Here is a 15,315-nt window from a genome sequence, read left to right on the forward strand (position 1 = left end):
AGATAGAAACTCTTTACGGATGCTTTGGAAGTTCTTGCAGATTGGTACATAAAAGTTTTCATGTCCTAAAGAATTGCGTTGGGATGAGTAACTATGTTTTGCGTCAAACAAAGAGCCTTCCTTCCCCAGATAAATACAATAAATGAATACGATTGGAGAAACACTCTGGGTGCATTCGTTTCTGCCACCTGTGATCCCATTCATTGTAACTTAAAATTTACTCGTGTTCACGAAACATATGTTTGAGATTTTCCACCCATGGGTGCTGATGTAATGTATGTTAAGTGGTGATATTGAAATACAAGGTGCCAGAAACTCTGTAAGACATTAATTGTGTCTGTGGGATCCATTAACTTATCAGGCCTTGAAAATACACCTGTCCTGGTTACGTCCTTACAGATTTCTGAGGTAATTGATGGACATATTTTGTGTACGAGCAGATATAGCTGATATAAATGGTTCTGTTTGTGAGCTTATTCTCAGCACCCCTCTAGCTCAACCTACATTAATACTGGCATTTACCTGAGAGCCGATCGAAGTCAAATCTACCAGTAGAAAAAGGTGGTAATACCCAGAAACTGGAAACCCATACTCTCATCCCCTGCCGATTCCCCGCGGGGGACGCAGGAAGTTCCAGGGGGAAATTGTGTGGAGAAGTAATGTCCAACGTGAGTCTACCTGGAGGTGGAAAAACGATTTAGGAAGTCCCTCCCGCAGATAGAAGCCCTGCATTATCATTCCTGTCAGCGGCATCGTTCTTCCTAAGAGCCAATGAATTGAATCGCCGGTCTCAAATACAAATTGGGCAAAAATGTTCATTAAGAGGAGTGGATGTGCCGATGATCAATATTTGTGGACGTCAGTCTGTTCCCATTACTGCGGGGTTCGATTCCAGAGGCAGCTAGCAGACAGCAAGTGTGAAATTGGGACTGTTGGCAGCAGGTCTGCATCCAGATGTCATAACAGAAGGAATCACATACATGTATATATAGCAGGGGGTTGGTGGGTTGTACTTGTAGCGCTCCTGTGGTTTGTGTACTGCTGGGATGGGATGACATCCAAACATGTTTACTTGGATCTTGTTTCTTACCTTGTTGTATATTTGTTATTTATGTATTTATTCATTCATCTCAAAACGGGTGGGTAGCCCCTACAACTTTTGAGAGTTGATTTCCAAGGGGAAATACCATACATATGAAACAAAACAAAATGTGTTACATTCAGTCAAAGTTAAGACACCAGTGGACAACATACACTAGATCACATGAAAACTGAGGCATCATAAACAAAATCAGTGTCCGTTTCACCAAGGAGATTTCATCAGATAAAACCTCCCTGATTTTGCAGTCGTAAATGAGCAAACCAAAAACGTCAAAGATGGAGAGGATGTAATGATATTTAATTGTTTCCTCCACAAATACCTTTGAGACGAAGAGCTCCTAGGTATGATTGCCATTGCTGACATCCCCCCTAGGCTCCATTCCTGACTAATCAATTGAAACACACAGGTAATGTTTGTTCTGGGCTTGTTAAGAGCTTCCTTGTAAATTCCTGAAAGGCAGTTAGAAACTTTGAACGACAGTTAACTTTTTAGCTGCTGAAATATGTCCAGGTTGAAAACAAGTTAAGTTGTAAGCACTGTAAGACTAATGGGGATAGTTTGTCAGTAGTTTGCAGAGCAGTTTGAGGGAAAAAGTTGGCCCAAATGGCGGAGTCCCCCGTACCATGACCCATAGCACTGGGACAGGGCTGACTAACAGCCTGTGTTTAGGACACCACCATGGCTTTGTCCACCTCTGCTAGCTCTGATTTGCACAGTCATTTTTCAGCAGCCTGTAAGCACTTTCCTGCATTATCCCACCATTGATTGTCTGTTTTAACCCCAGTGAGTTAATGGTCCAAGAAGGCGCTGCCCTCATTTGACTAACCAGATTTCTGCCATAATGGCAGAAAATGACGAAAGTGGAGAACAACAGGTGAAGAAAATTTCAGCGGTCATAATGCGCCGTAATCGGGTATGCTGGTACCGCGGCATGTAATCATGTTTAATTATTCCTGCTTGCCATTACGTGTCAGCGCCACCAGATGTATTAGCTGGGAACCTTTTTATCAGTGCCAAGTCTGTTAGCCCAAGGATTAGGTAGAAGCCATGGTGGCTTTGAATTAGGCCCTTTATATAGCCAGATCAATAGGCATTACTGACTGCAGTGGGTCTGCACAGTGAATATTTCTCACTGCCTTCTTCGCCAGGTTTTCCGTGCACCACTGAATTCATGCATACTCTGTCATCCACTGCCTGCCTGGCCGCTGTCCACGGTGCTGATATGATATTCAGTTCGGAGGATGCTGAGCAGGAGAGATCTGTTTTAGAATCCCATTTGGTTTGATGAGTTGTCCACTTAAAATAGAGTTTGACATTAAGCCAGGAAGACATTTGTTTTCATGATGATGCATATTTGAATTGGTACAAATGTACATATTAATATTTTTGTCCAACTCAGCTGTGTGAAAGGTCCAGTTTTGATTGTCACGTTTATTTTGCAGCCCACGCTGATTCGGAATATGAATGTGGCTCTTTAAGAGCCCCTTTGTCCCTTAACGCGCACACATGTTACAATACCTGTTAGAGCATGATGCATCGGTTCTACTTGCAGTGCTTTTATGTGAATAGAAGTTGAAAGCGGCGGTGACGTTATCAGATGCTCCCTTCCCAGAATTCCTGCTGTGCCACAAGCTCGCACCGCTCCCCCCATACTGATGAGCCTCCACTGTAACAAATAGTGCTGCAGGTTAATGGTATCAGAGACGCTCTATTGTGACTGGCAGCCACTGTGGGGGAAATCCTTTCCCCAGGCCAGGCTTAGTAGATCCCTCATACAGATGCCAGACCTAGAGTTGAAGATCTAGTCCAGTCTAAGAAATTCCAGGACTGCTGGAAGTGAATTGATATGATGTGGTTTGGTTTGGTACATGTCTGAGGAGTCACAATCAACGCATATATTGTAAGCTGCTACACTTATGTAGTTATCGCGCATTTCATGATTCAATCAGTATTGGACGACCCGTCCCATGGGCCGAGCAGAGTCCTGATGGACTCTCTCCTGTGATGTGTGTAGACTGTGCACGGCACATCACTGCCACAATCTTGCTACAAACTACAGCACAGTTTTATGTGGCAACACAACATGATCACTGTTTAACTGGTTGTTCCAGACATCAATTTGTCCCAATATGCCATCTCCTCCCGGTGATGAATGCAGTGCCTCCTCCCTACCTATAGGGTACAGGTAGCCCTCGGCATATGGCAACAGCTTGTAATTTTCTACATTACTGCTCATGCATGGTCGTAGCAGGGTCCGACTGAGCTGCCAAGCTCAAAATATCCAAAACATGGATGCCGGGGGGTGGGGAAAGGCACCGAAACACCAGCCTATACCGCCGTCTTAATGATAAGATCAATGCACTGAACGCCATGCATGTATTATTGATGGCAGGATGTGCCTATTACCACCCAGCCTTTGTGCCGTACTGACCATAGATAAAGTCATCAGTCCCTCCCTCTGATAAGAACACATTTAATGGCTTCCATAAAATCTTGCAACTGGGCCTTTATGATACAACTGTCATTCCGGGCCTCATCTACTCCGGGATCTGGGAAATAAATGTGTTCTTACGTATATACGTCGAATGAGAGACGCATCTTCCCGTACTCCATGAAAAGACTGCAGTGACAAGAGATGGAGTGGTTTCTTGACTTCTCTAAGATTGCTTTTAGTGCTGTTTGAATTTTGATGCGGAGAATCCCTAGCCTGGGTACCATCCGGATAGTAGCTCGCTCCTACGTTCGCTTCTGCTATCCGTCTGGAGATGTGGGCATTCAAACCGTTTGGCGGTAACGTCATTTAATGAGCGAATCTAGGAATAGGTTCTAGAGCGCTTGTTCGATGATAACAGGCCTCCCACGAGCGGGCGGAGAGCTTGCCCGGTGTTGGAACGTCTGTTCGAACGAGCGCTTGAATCCATTCCATATTTCGCTCATGTGTAGGGACCAATCAGCGCCTGCTTCCAAAATTTGGACGATTCCAGACGTTAAGATGGTCCGCGTTCCCAGACGGAAGCACAGAGAAGCGACTGCATATATATATAGTGTATAATGAATGTCAGAGCTAGAAGCGACTGTATATAGTATATAATGAACGCCGGAGCGAACTACTTTCCGGATGGTACCCAGGCTAGAGAATCCCAGCTCCAGGACGGCTTTATCATGGCAAAGTTTATTGCATACAAATGTTTTCTTTGGGATGGCTGTGATGGTAAGTAGAGCGGAATGGGAATCAATGAATTTGGTAAACTTCATTGAGGGTCTGCATGGGGGGTCCTGACAACGCTTTACGCTAAATTCGGGATGGCTGACTACGCTTTATGTTAAATTCACGAAAGCTACCAACGCTTTACGCTCCACCCCACTACGAATTACGTAAAATAAAATAGCTTCCCTACGAATTACAGGACATCAAAAAGGTCTGCCTACGCCTTATGGAAAAGAGCATGCAGACCCTCTTCATTGTGTGTTAAGAGCTGCTTGGGTTTTGGGGCTTGAATTAAATGAAAATGTAAGTCAAGAAAAAGGCTGTGAATGGTTTCAGTCATTTACCCTTAAGTTTATTTCTGACTAGGAAGAAGAAGATAGATTATGGTTACAGTAATTTACAAACAAAGTCACTATTACTTGACTAAGTGTTATGCAGGGAGAGTTGAACAGGTCAGCCAGAACCAATTTACACTGGTAATTGTTGTGAAGACATGGACAAAAATCTTCAAAAACATGATCCATAAAAGTGACCTTTTGTCCAAAATGTCCACAATGTAATAGATGTAAAAGAAATGCGATAGTAATGATTTTATGGGGGTTAAAAGTAAGAAGAGCTTTTTGGTAGAACTGGACTGGACTGCCTCTCAGATAAAGATCTCTTCCTCAGCTTATCGAGGCCTGCTGTGCCTGTCAGTACCTTCCCATCCCATCCTAATAGATGTTCTAAACATCTCAGCATGTCAGACAGCTTGTTAGAATGCATCTGGGGAATCTCAGGTACTGAACGCCCTTCTTAATTTATACCTGAAATTGCTAATGACGCCACCCTTGACTCACTCCCGCAGAAACGATCCCCCTGAGCCACGGTATCTCCTGTGACACACAGCTCGGGCCGCATCCCATCACTTTCCTGACTCTCCTCTTCTGTGGGGCTTGTATCATGTCTCCAAATGTGTTGCTGCAGGGGGAGGCTGTTACCGGCATCAACTGTAGGCGCTGTCTTTGTTCCCAAGTGTAGCGTATACACAGATGTTTACCTGAGATATACAGAGTTTGGGGTGCTTTAACATCTTTATCACTTCCATCTCACGCTGGTAGAAGTTGGAATAGACATCCCAGTATGAGCCAGTGGATGTCTGTGGCCTCGGCTGACGATGGGAGACCCTCCCTATCTGGAGGGAAGGCATGTCATATCCAGTATGAAGTTTCAAAGAGCGGTGGTCTTCTGTGACCTCTAGAGTTACAGATACATTTAGTTGCCTAGCAGTAGTAGACAAATATGTGAAAGCTAGACATCCCTAATTTAAACCGTTCTTCTTTCCTTTATTGTGCATCTTCAAAGACGACTATCTTTGAAGTCATCTAGATTTATCTGGCTCATTACAGACTTGGAGCAAAAAGAAAGCTTTGTAAGAAAGGAGTATGAGCAGACAGAAACAATATCCTGGCTCCCGGGATTCAAACCATTGCCAAATCTGGGCTGCCAGACCACAAACCACACTGTTTAACTGGAGAAACCCTGGTATAAAACTAACCAGGCTCATACTCAGGCTAGTAAAAATGTTGTTCTCAAAAATACTGGTACATCTACATATTGTGTACTTACATGTAGCTAATACTACTGAACTATTTACATATGTACATGAAGAGGGATTCTATAGGATTGCAGCTGCATTTTGAAGTATGGAATTATAACACTTCTAGGAGCACTAGTGCCATTCGAAGAGAAAAGTAAGGCGTTTTTCCAAGAAGTCAGATTTTTCTCCCTATTGTAAATTGAACATTCTATGGCACCTGTATTGACGTCATGCTATGGAGTTGATGCCTCAGGTTTTCATATCCTTGCCATTTGTTCAGTTACAGTGCCAGCCCATTACTTACAACATTTTCAGGTCAATTATAGGGAATATATATAGAGTTACTGTAGCTAATCAGTATTTTTTATAGTGCTGTCTCCAGGTTCATTTTTATTTCCATCACACACATTGTTTCTAAGCCCATGTTATCTATGTTTGTTGTCAAATCTATCATTTAAGTGCAGGAAAATACATTTTTATCGACTTCATGTCATGAAGTTTTTGTCTGTCCAAACAATCTCTGTCCCTCTTACTCTGGGGTAGGATACAGCACTGATTTCTCTGATATACAATGTAGTATGGACAATTCCCAGAGGAAGTTGGTTGGTGCACACTGGATTACCATCCAGGCAAAATCCATCTAGAAAATTATGAAATCCTCTTTCTGGAAGAAAATGCCAAATTTTAAAATCCTCTTTTTTGTTGCAAAGCCCTTGAAGTCTTTATCATCATCATTCTGCCATGCCTACAAAATCCTAATGTTAGGCATTTTGTAACACTTATCATTAGACTGAATAACCAACGAAATCCTTTAAAATCCTGTCAATTTGGTTTCTGGAAGTAACTAGTAATACTTAAATGCCTCTGTAGACAGGACAATTTCCAGCTATTACAAAATACACATCTCTTGATTCTGATTAAGTCACCCCAAGCTCCAGGAGATTCCTATCAAATTCTCCCTGTACTCATGGATCATAAATCTCATCTAACTGGATAAACTGTACCTATAATTGGGCTAACAGCTGCTAGGTATATTTGGGTTCATATTTTCAGTTATAAGAAATATGATTAATCTGTTTGAATTTTTTTTTCTTGGTATTGTTTTATGTTGATCATTTTAGTGATTTTGTATATCACGATTCCTGATCACACCTGTGATGTCATTGAAGTCATCCTCACAGAAAGATTGACATCCAAACAACGACACAATCCCAATTCCATTCTTGTTGTTGATGCTAATCATTTTCAGGGATTCCACGCGCCTCCTGTGTTTCCTTCGCCACTGCCTTTTTACCTCCATGAAAAATGGAGGTATAGTTTTTGGTGTGTGTGTTTGTATGTCACTCTGTGTTTCCGTATATCCCGATATGTGTGGTCAACATAACTTTAGAATCTCATGACGGACTACGATGATATTCAGTATGTGGGTAGCGGTTGGGAAGACGAATGTCGATTTTGGGCCCCCTGGTGTGTGACCTAGGTACTGCAGCAGAACTTCCATTTTTTCTTCTATTTATCATAAGAAATGTGACAAGTACATTACACAGACTCTCAGGCAGCATTGCTGATATTGGAGTCTGCAAACACGACAGACAAATACACAATGAATGTTGATATAACATTACGCATAACTGGCATTATCAAGAACTCTACAACATTTTTTTGTATCTTTGTTGTTGTCCTGCAGAGATCATGTTCCTGGAGATCAGTACCCTGGTCAATTTTGGGCCCCCTGGTATCTGACCTTGGTACTGCAGCAGAACTTGAATTTTTTGTATCTTTGTTGTTGTCCTGCAGAGATCATGTTCCTGGAGACCAGTGCCCTGACAGGAGAGAACGTGGAGGAGGCTTTCCTCAAGTGTTCCCGGTCCATTCTCACCAAGATTGAATCAGGTGAGGTATTGACTTTGACTTTATTGACGATGAGACAAGTCATTACAAGGGTCTGCCTAGGCAGCTTTGGGCTGGTAGCGGCAGAACCTACAAAAATGTGGACAAAATACAAAGAATTCATAACAAGAAACAATATAATATAATGCAATAATATAATCAATAACTATAAAATATCATGCAACTACAGATATGGAAGAAATTGATCTATACTATATAGCAATAGCATACTTAAAAGATTTGGAGTAGGTATTCCTACGTTCGTTCACTACTAGAAGTCTGACCAAGAAATGTAATAAAAATGAAATGTGACTCTATTTATTAGACCTTCTCGAGTATTATCTCTGGGCTGTTTGTCCGTTATGTCTTTGCCACAGCTTCCTTTTTTTTTTGGCCAAGTACACTGGGACTCCCATCTCAACTCTAAATGTTTTGAGTTCTTTTAGGTTTGACGTCATAAGCTCCGTCATGAAGGCTTGCTTTAAATGTGCCACATTTTCTACAGCCAGGGCTCGAAATTCATTTTTGGGATTAGGTGCACTGGTGCACCCAGCTTAAAGAATTGGGTGCACCAAAAAATTTTTGGGTGCATCACTTGAATTTAAGTAGAATGTCAAAAAAAGCTAATAACAAAACTTAGTTACAAGCTATCAAATTCTTAAACAAGTAACGCGACAGACATTTTTATTATCTTTCTAACTCTTAGATGTCCAGCATATGATGTATACTAATATACTTGATATCTTCCCACACATAAACCTAAGAAAATATTTGAGTGCACCCTGTGCACCCACTGAAAAAAATTGGGTGCACAGCTCCAATTTTGGGTGCACCTGGGTGCACATGCACCCAGTATTTCGAGCCCTGACAACTGTACGACTTCCTTCCCCTACCCACCCATGTTGAATCCTCATGTCATCACAGTTCTTCGTAATGTCCCAGTGTTCATTTATGCCAGACTGCGCCTAGAGTAAATGAATTAGTGGTCATCACGCTGTGGTTTAATGTCAGTCACCCCCACATCCCTTGAAACTTACATCTGGGTTCATTCAACCAGCCACCACATCATGTCACCGGACAGAAAATGATTTCTCAGGACATATATCCGGTGCAGTCACAGCAGTTACACTTGGGATGTCCCCCTGAGAAAATTAACCCCCAAAACGGCAGTCCTTGCTGCCTCACTGCATGGGATATTGCAGGAATGTCTGTCCAGTGGGTTTCTGCAGATTTTCAGGTATTCTGAGGACAACCATAGGTAAAGGTTGCTTCCAAAATCATGGCTTATGATATGATAAATGTCTTTTACAAATGCTAATGCGAAAAAAACTGCATCACATGGAAGAAATGTATTGCACAACATTTGTACATTAGGTACAAAGTATGGCATTTACATCACATCTTGTGATGTGCACACATGCATGAGTAGTCTCTCTGCTGGGTTTTATGAGTCAGAATACTTCTGCATAAGGTGGGTGGACTTCAGACCAGGATGTTTGCAGTGGTTTATACCCTCCTCCATCTTGGCGCATATCAAATGTGCCTCTCAGTACATTGTACTTCATGATGATGGAAATTCTGCCCCCAGGTTACAGATATCATTGCTAGACGCAAGGCTATTTAAGTGCCTACTTTATCTGCAACAATCAATTATGTAAAATCCTCTGGACATCAAAGTTTCTACTAAATAATTCTGGTAAATGATAAATCAAAACGCAACTTTATAGTGTCATTAGAAGTATCTTAAGGCCTGATTGACATGTTATTTCTGATAGTATTGGATGCCTTAAGCAGGAAAAGCCTGAAAATTGCGAGCCAGTCTTGGGACTATAAACATAATTCCTCCCAGCCTCTCCTCCTAGTAGAGCGATCAGACAGGAGCCTGTTTAATTTACAGCAATTAATGTTTAAATCCAAGGAGTCTGAGTGCTGGTTTTCCTGTGGGATAGAACAGTAGGGTAGGTTCACCGCATAGGTCAAGTCTGCAGTCAACATCAGACTGTGGAGAGAAAAGTATAAACCTTCACTTGGAGGCATGAATATGATAAAGCAAGCCCTCACCATGAGGCATGAGTGTCATAAAGAAGATGAGGGCAGCGCGCACATCTAAGGAACCCCGAGACAACCCCAACATTAAACTTATCTGACTTGCCTCCGGCAGGGATTAAATATTCCAGGTTTGTCAGTAGTTGAAAGGATAGTTGATCCCGCTTCTCCCGGCAGTTTTCAAGACATTCATTACCGACCAAACTTTTCCAGAGCTGGCCCTTGGAGAACCCATAAACCATCTTCTGTGGAGATTGGTACATTTGTATCCGCTTAGTGGGGAGTGAGGCCATTAGTGAAGTTCATGCTCTGCTGCCAGCCCGATGATCAATAGGACAATGCAGGATGAGAAACTCCTCAGGTGTGTGTTTGAAGAGACCATTAAAGGAATCATCTCAGCACAAGACGGATTTAGAATGGGTATTTTTAACTTAGTCTGTTGGCATGACAGAATCTGGTAAACATACATGTATGACATCATGAGTTTTGTCAGCAAAATGCCTGTCCAGTTCCTGCTTCTTGTAGATCATTTGATGCATATTAAACATGTTACAGTAGGACAGTAAAACGACTGGTGACTAAAGTTGATTTTTGGCCCTGTGAACCTTGACTTGTGTCCATTATACTTGAGATAGTCCTAGTCCAGATAAGTGAGACTGGGATGAAAATACACCTCAATCCTGGAGTCCAAGTGACAAATTTGGAGCTTCTCAGGCACAAATTTAACGCAGCTTGCCTTATTGGGTTCCCATTGGGGAAAAGGGAGAACACTTCCTTTGATTTCAACTGGTCCTGATACGGAAAAATGTGGGGGAATACTGGTGGTCGCGAAGTAGCTGTGGTCTCCAAAACAGTCAAAAGAGCAGAAGATGAAAACCTGGCATTGCCAAGACCACATTTTGCTCGCCCAGAATCCTGCAGGCTGCCTCTGACCTCTAGATTCCGCCCTGACCTTGGACAGGTTTGATTGGTACTTTTGGGATATAGTCTTTTCAAACAGGGAGTGTTTCTACTTGAGCCGAACTGGTCCCCAGCTTTACTTGTGCATGTGAGGTGGTCCGGATGCTGATTGCCTTTCAAGCAGGACACAGCCATAAATCAATAACTACGAGTTATAGCCACAAGTATCCAGGATTCCCCTCCCGCTTTGGTGTATCTGAATCACCCATGCAGGCAGAAAGCGTTCACACTTTGCCACACGAGATAGATAAGGAGTCCAGAAGCTTCACAGATACATGTCTGTTCCAAGCGCTGTAAAATGCAAACATGCATAAGAGAGGACTGTTTCATCCAGCTGTGCAATTTGTTGTGTGCGTGGTGGAGACTGATAGGGAGTGAGGCATGGGCAAGGCAACCGGAATGGATGTATGCAAGTCCAGGGGATGACATCAAAGCCTGTCTGACTATCCAGTACAGGGGGAAAACACAGAATTTAAGGCATGGGATAGACAATGATTTAATGTTGTATCCATCCAGTACAAAGAACAACACAGAAATTAAGGCAGGGAATAGACAATGATTTAATGTTGTATCCATCCAGTACAGGGGCAAAACACAGAATTTAAGATACAGAATAGACAATGATTTAATGCTGTATCCATGGAGATGAAAGAGACTGTTGAGAGGATACAACATAATTACAGGTGCAGTCTTGAAAACCCAGGTGTTACGAACAAGTGTCACCTGTTTTCAAGTTATGTGGCCCATATACTGTAACAGGTGGTCCAGGGTTGGACAAGTTATCTAAAATTCACTTGTCTATCGGGCAAGTACATAACAAAATTTTCTTGCCCAAAACAACTTTTTACTTGCCCAAAATTTAAATGACTTTTTTCTATGCACTTCACTTCCAGCAATGGAATTCTTTTATTTGGCTCTATTTTTCTGTGTTGACCAATGCTTGATTCCACGACTGTGAAAAGCAACAAGCGTATCAAAATCTCACTCATGGAAAAATGTCACTTACCCGATTCTGCATTTCTGCGAATATGTCGCCTTTCTATTGTCTAGTTTCTTTGTTTTCACACTCTCTACTAATCACACAGTCACAGATATGTGCTGACTAGGGGTGGGTACCGGTACAGAAATTTCAGGTCCAGGTCCAGTGGATCAGGTCCAGGTCCGGACCTGAACCTGAACCTGATTCAGTATGTGAAAATTTGTGAATGAACGATACTCAAAACAATGATCCATTTCGTTTCAAAGAAATCTGTTTTGTGAAATATATTACTTCCACTAGCGTTTTGAAATCCTACAAAGCTACCTGCCTCTGTACGATTGACTGTAAAACTTGGTAGAACTAGAAATGACGATAGACTTGACTCTACTTCGCTCTTGTTATTTTCCCCAAAACGTGTGAATTCCTGTTCATATAATCTGTTCATTTTCCAATAGGTCCAACATCCAGTCCACTGATTTTTTTCAGGTCCGTTTTTTCTGGACCGGACCAATAAGAAAAAACGGTTTTGTACTGGTACTCTGTACCGATACCCAGCCCTAGTGCTGACTATCCAGAATGACTTCAGAATGGCTCCATCAATTATTCCAGGACAGGTTACCGGTGAATGATGGGACTGGTTAACAAACGGACAACCCTTATTTCATAATGTATGGAAATTAGCAGCAATTTTCTCTCTTGGGTTAAGCCTGAAAATTGCTGTTATCAAATACTCATCGTCATAAATCTATAATGTGCTGAATGTGTTGTCCTTACACACCAGGGACATGTCAAATCTACATTATCATGTAGTACTAAACAATGTTATGATAGTGATAGAAGAACATGATAATGAAGATCTTTATTTATTTGCATGTTAATGCCCACATGGGCTAAATGCAGTGATTCAATAAAATTACATGGAATACTAAAGCTACTAGTAGTTATAAAAGCGAACAGTTAGATCAACAAAACATCTGGAGCTATGCTATCACTATAACTATTGTCTTCTTCTTCATCTTGAGTGCCCTCAATCTTTGTCGTAGATTATTACGGCACTATTGTTTACATGCCTCTTCCCTCTTCTTAAAACAAGTGTATACAAACTACAATGTTGTCTGTAGTTGTCATTATACATACAAAATAGAGTACCACACTGTATCAAAACAAAAGAGGTTTTAGACCTTCAACCTTGTATGTATATCTCTGCCTTTCTGTGTTAATTTTCTGTAATGTATCAGCTAAAATCTAAATGTCTTAAATAGAGATGAAGTAAGATAGAGACATATGTAGATGAGTGTAGATTCATGTACGTGTACGGGACATACCTCAAGATGAACTTCTGTTGGCACAGAAAAATGTAAAATACATTGATTGTAATACGAGGGGCGTTCAATAAGTAATGCCCCTGACCCACTTCCAGTTGTTTCATCTAAATGAAATTTTGTATGTGTAATGATTCATATCTCTATGGGTTATGTTGCAAAAAACAGTTGTGAACTAATTGTGGTTTCTGATTTACTTGTGTTTGAACAGAGTCAGGTGTGTAATGGACCAGGTGTGAAATGGAGCCAGTTGAGTGTCGCGCAGTGATCCGGTTTTTGTATTTGAAAGGACGCACACCAAAGGAGACTTTTGATGAAATGAAAGAAACTTATGGTTATGATGCCCCATCATATGACCTTGTAAAACGCTGGCATCCTGATTTCAAACATGGCCGGAAGTCTGTGAAAACAGCTCCCAGACCTGGTCGTCCCTCTTCTGCCATTGATGAGGCATCTGTTGGAGGACCAACCTGGGGTGTCCTACAAAAACGGTGTCCAGAGCTACATCAAACGATGGGAGAAATGCATAACTCTGGGTGGTTCCTATGAAGAGAAAGACTAATAACTGTGCCAAGTTTCATTAATCTCCTGCTATGGAAAATGGGTCAGGGGCATTATTTATTGAACGCCCCTCGTATGTTCCATGTTACTACTACTGTTCCTAATCTTTTGGTAGGACATCATGCAATCTAACCATTGATCGCAGAAGATGCGGTGCCTTTTACAAAGTGGTTCCTGATATGTAGTTCCTCTCCAGGCAGAATGTTGGCATCTCAAGGCTCCTCCACTGGAATAGGGAGATATGATGGGAAGGTAGATGAATGCAGACAGTATGAAGACGGAGCAGATCCCTGTGAGATTGTGTGAGGAGACTAACTTCGCTCTCCATTTTTCAGGTGAGCTGGATCCTGATAGAATGGGGTCTGGAATCCAATATGGCGACGCCTCGCTGCGTAGGATCACCAGACAACCGCAGCAGCAGAGAAACCCGCACTGCACCTGTGGGTAAAGGTGTACCTCCCCGTCTGGGTAGGAGAACCTCCTACTGTCTGCAGATATAACATGCCACAAATAAGTAAGGATGGTTGGAGCAGGAACTTGTGTATGAAGAACAATATACTGCTTGTGCATTGTAGGATACTAATGTTGTAATGTTAGCACAGAGTAATGTACCTATTGTATGTTGTATTACAGAGATACTTGTATGCTGGACATGATTAAGACTTCAATATGGACACTATATAGATGTGATTGAATGTAACTTATTGGATAGACCTTTTGTAGTTGTTATTTCTCTGAACTTGGAGTATATAAAAGTCTGCTTGTGACTTTTAAAAAAGATGTTCAGGTCCATATGAAAGTATTTGGATCAGTTTCCCCAAGTGATGTACCCCATATGTACATAGCCCGGCCACAACTTAAATCATTGTGAATAAACATCAGTCCTTGATGAAGATATTCCAAACCCTGGCACTTTTTCCTGAGAATTAAATCTTCTGATAGAAAGCATTACCTGTAAAAATGATGATACTCACACCTGCGTCCATTGTTTAGTAAAACAAAAAATATGTTACACTTGTTCCTTCCTCTTCCAGTTGTAATAAAGATGTCTGATATTCGGTACCATGAACAAAACATAACATATAGGAAAGGCTGGACTTTCCAACAGTGGAAGATTGATATTGGATACACTATCACATATTACATTCTTGCAACTGGAGATGTACATGCAAAGTTACACTCATCAGATATTGTGTAGGTGTAACACTATGTTGTTGATGTCCAAGTGTATGTTTATAGATTCTGGATATAAACACTTCTCCATGTACCTTGACCTACAGCTGCCCTTCTGGTGTAAGCCCAATGCTCATTCCTGCCATTCCTATGTGCAGGGCTCAAAACACTTTTTTCTGCATACCTGCACCGGTGCAGGTAAGATTGAAAATTACCTGCACCAGACAAATTTTACCTGCACCACTCTGAATTTAGGAAGTATGGATGGTACCAAAATTGTTCAGCAACCACTGCTGTTTTTTTTTATACTTTAACAGGTGGTAACAGTCATTGCAGCTGATAACAATCCATATGCTGCTACATCATAGGACATTTATGTACAAAACCCAGTACACAGACCAGTGCAGGTAGACATCAGAAATACCTGCACAGCACTAATTTTACCTGCACTAACCTGCATATGCAGGTGGTATTTCGAGCCCTGCCATTCCTGTA

The 15,315-nt window shown here is 41.7% G+C and overlaps 1 protein-coding gene across 1 annotated transcript in view; it reads left to right on the forward strand.

Annotated features, from left to right (window-relative positions):
* Positions 1-14,900, forward strand: part of LOC118416137 (ras-related protein Rab-4B) — a 31,725-nt gene extending 16,825 nt beyond the window's left edge. The window contains exons 6-7 of the mRNA XM_035821215.1: positions 7,687-7,782; positions 13,983-14,900. Coding sequence (XP_035677108.1) covers positions 7,687-7,782; positions 13,983-14,095 — 209 coding nt within the window. The 3' untranslated portion in view covers positions 14,096-14,900. The remainder of the gene's footprint in view (positions 1-7,686; positions 7,783-13,982) is intronic.
* Positions 14,901-15,315: the final 415 nt, after the last annotated feature.

The sequence above is a fragment of the Branchiostoma floridae genome, chromosome 1 (assembly GCF_000003815.2).
Source record: "Branchiostoma floridae strain S238N-H82 chromosome 1, Bfl_VNyyK, whole genome shotgun sequence".
Classification (NCBI taxonomy): domain Eukaryota; kingdom Metazoa; phylum Chordata; class Leptocardii; order Amphioxiformes; family Branchiostomatidae; genus Branchiostoma; species Branchiostoma floridae.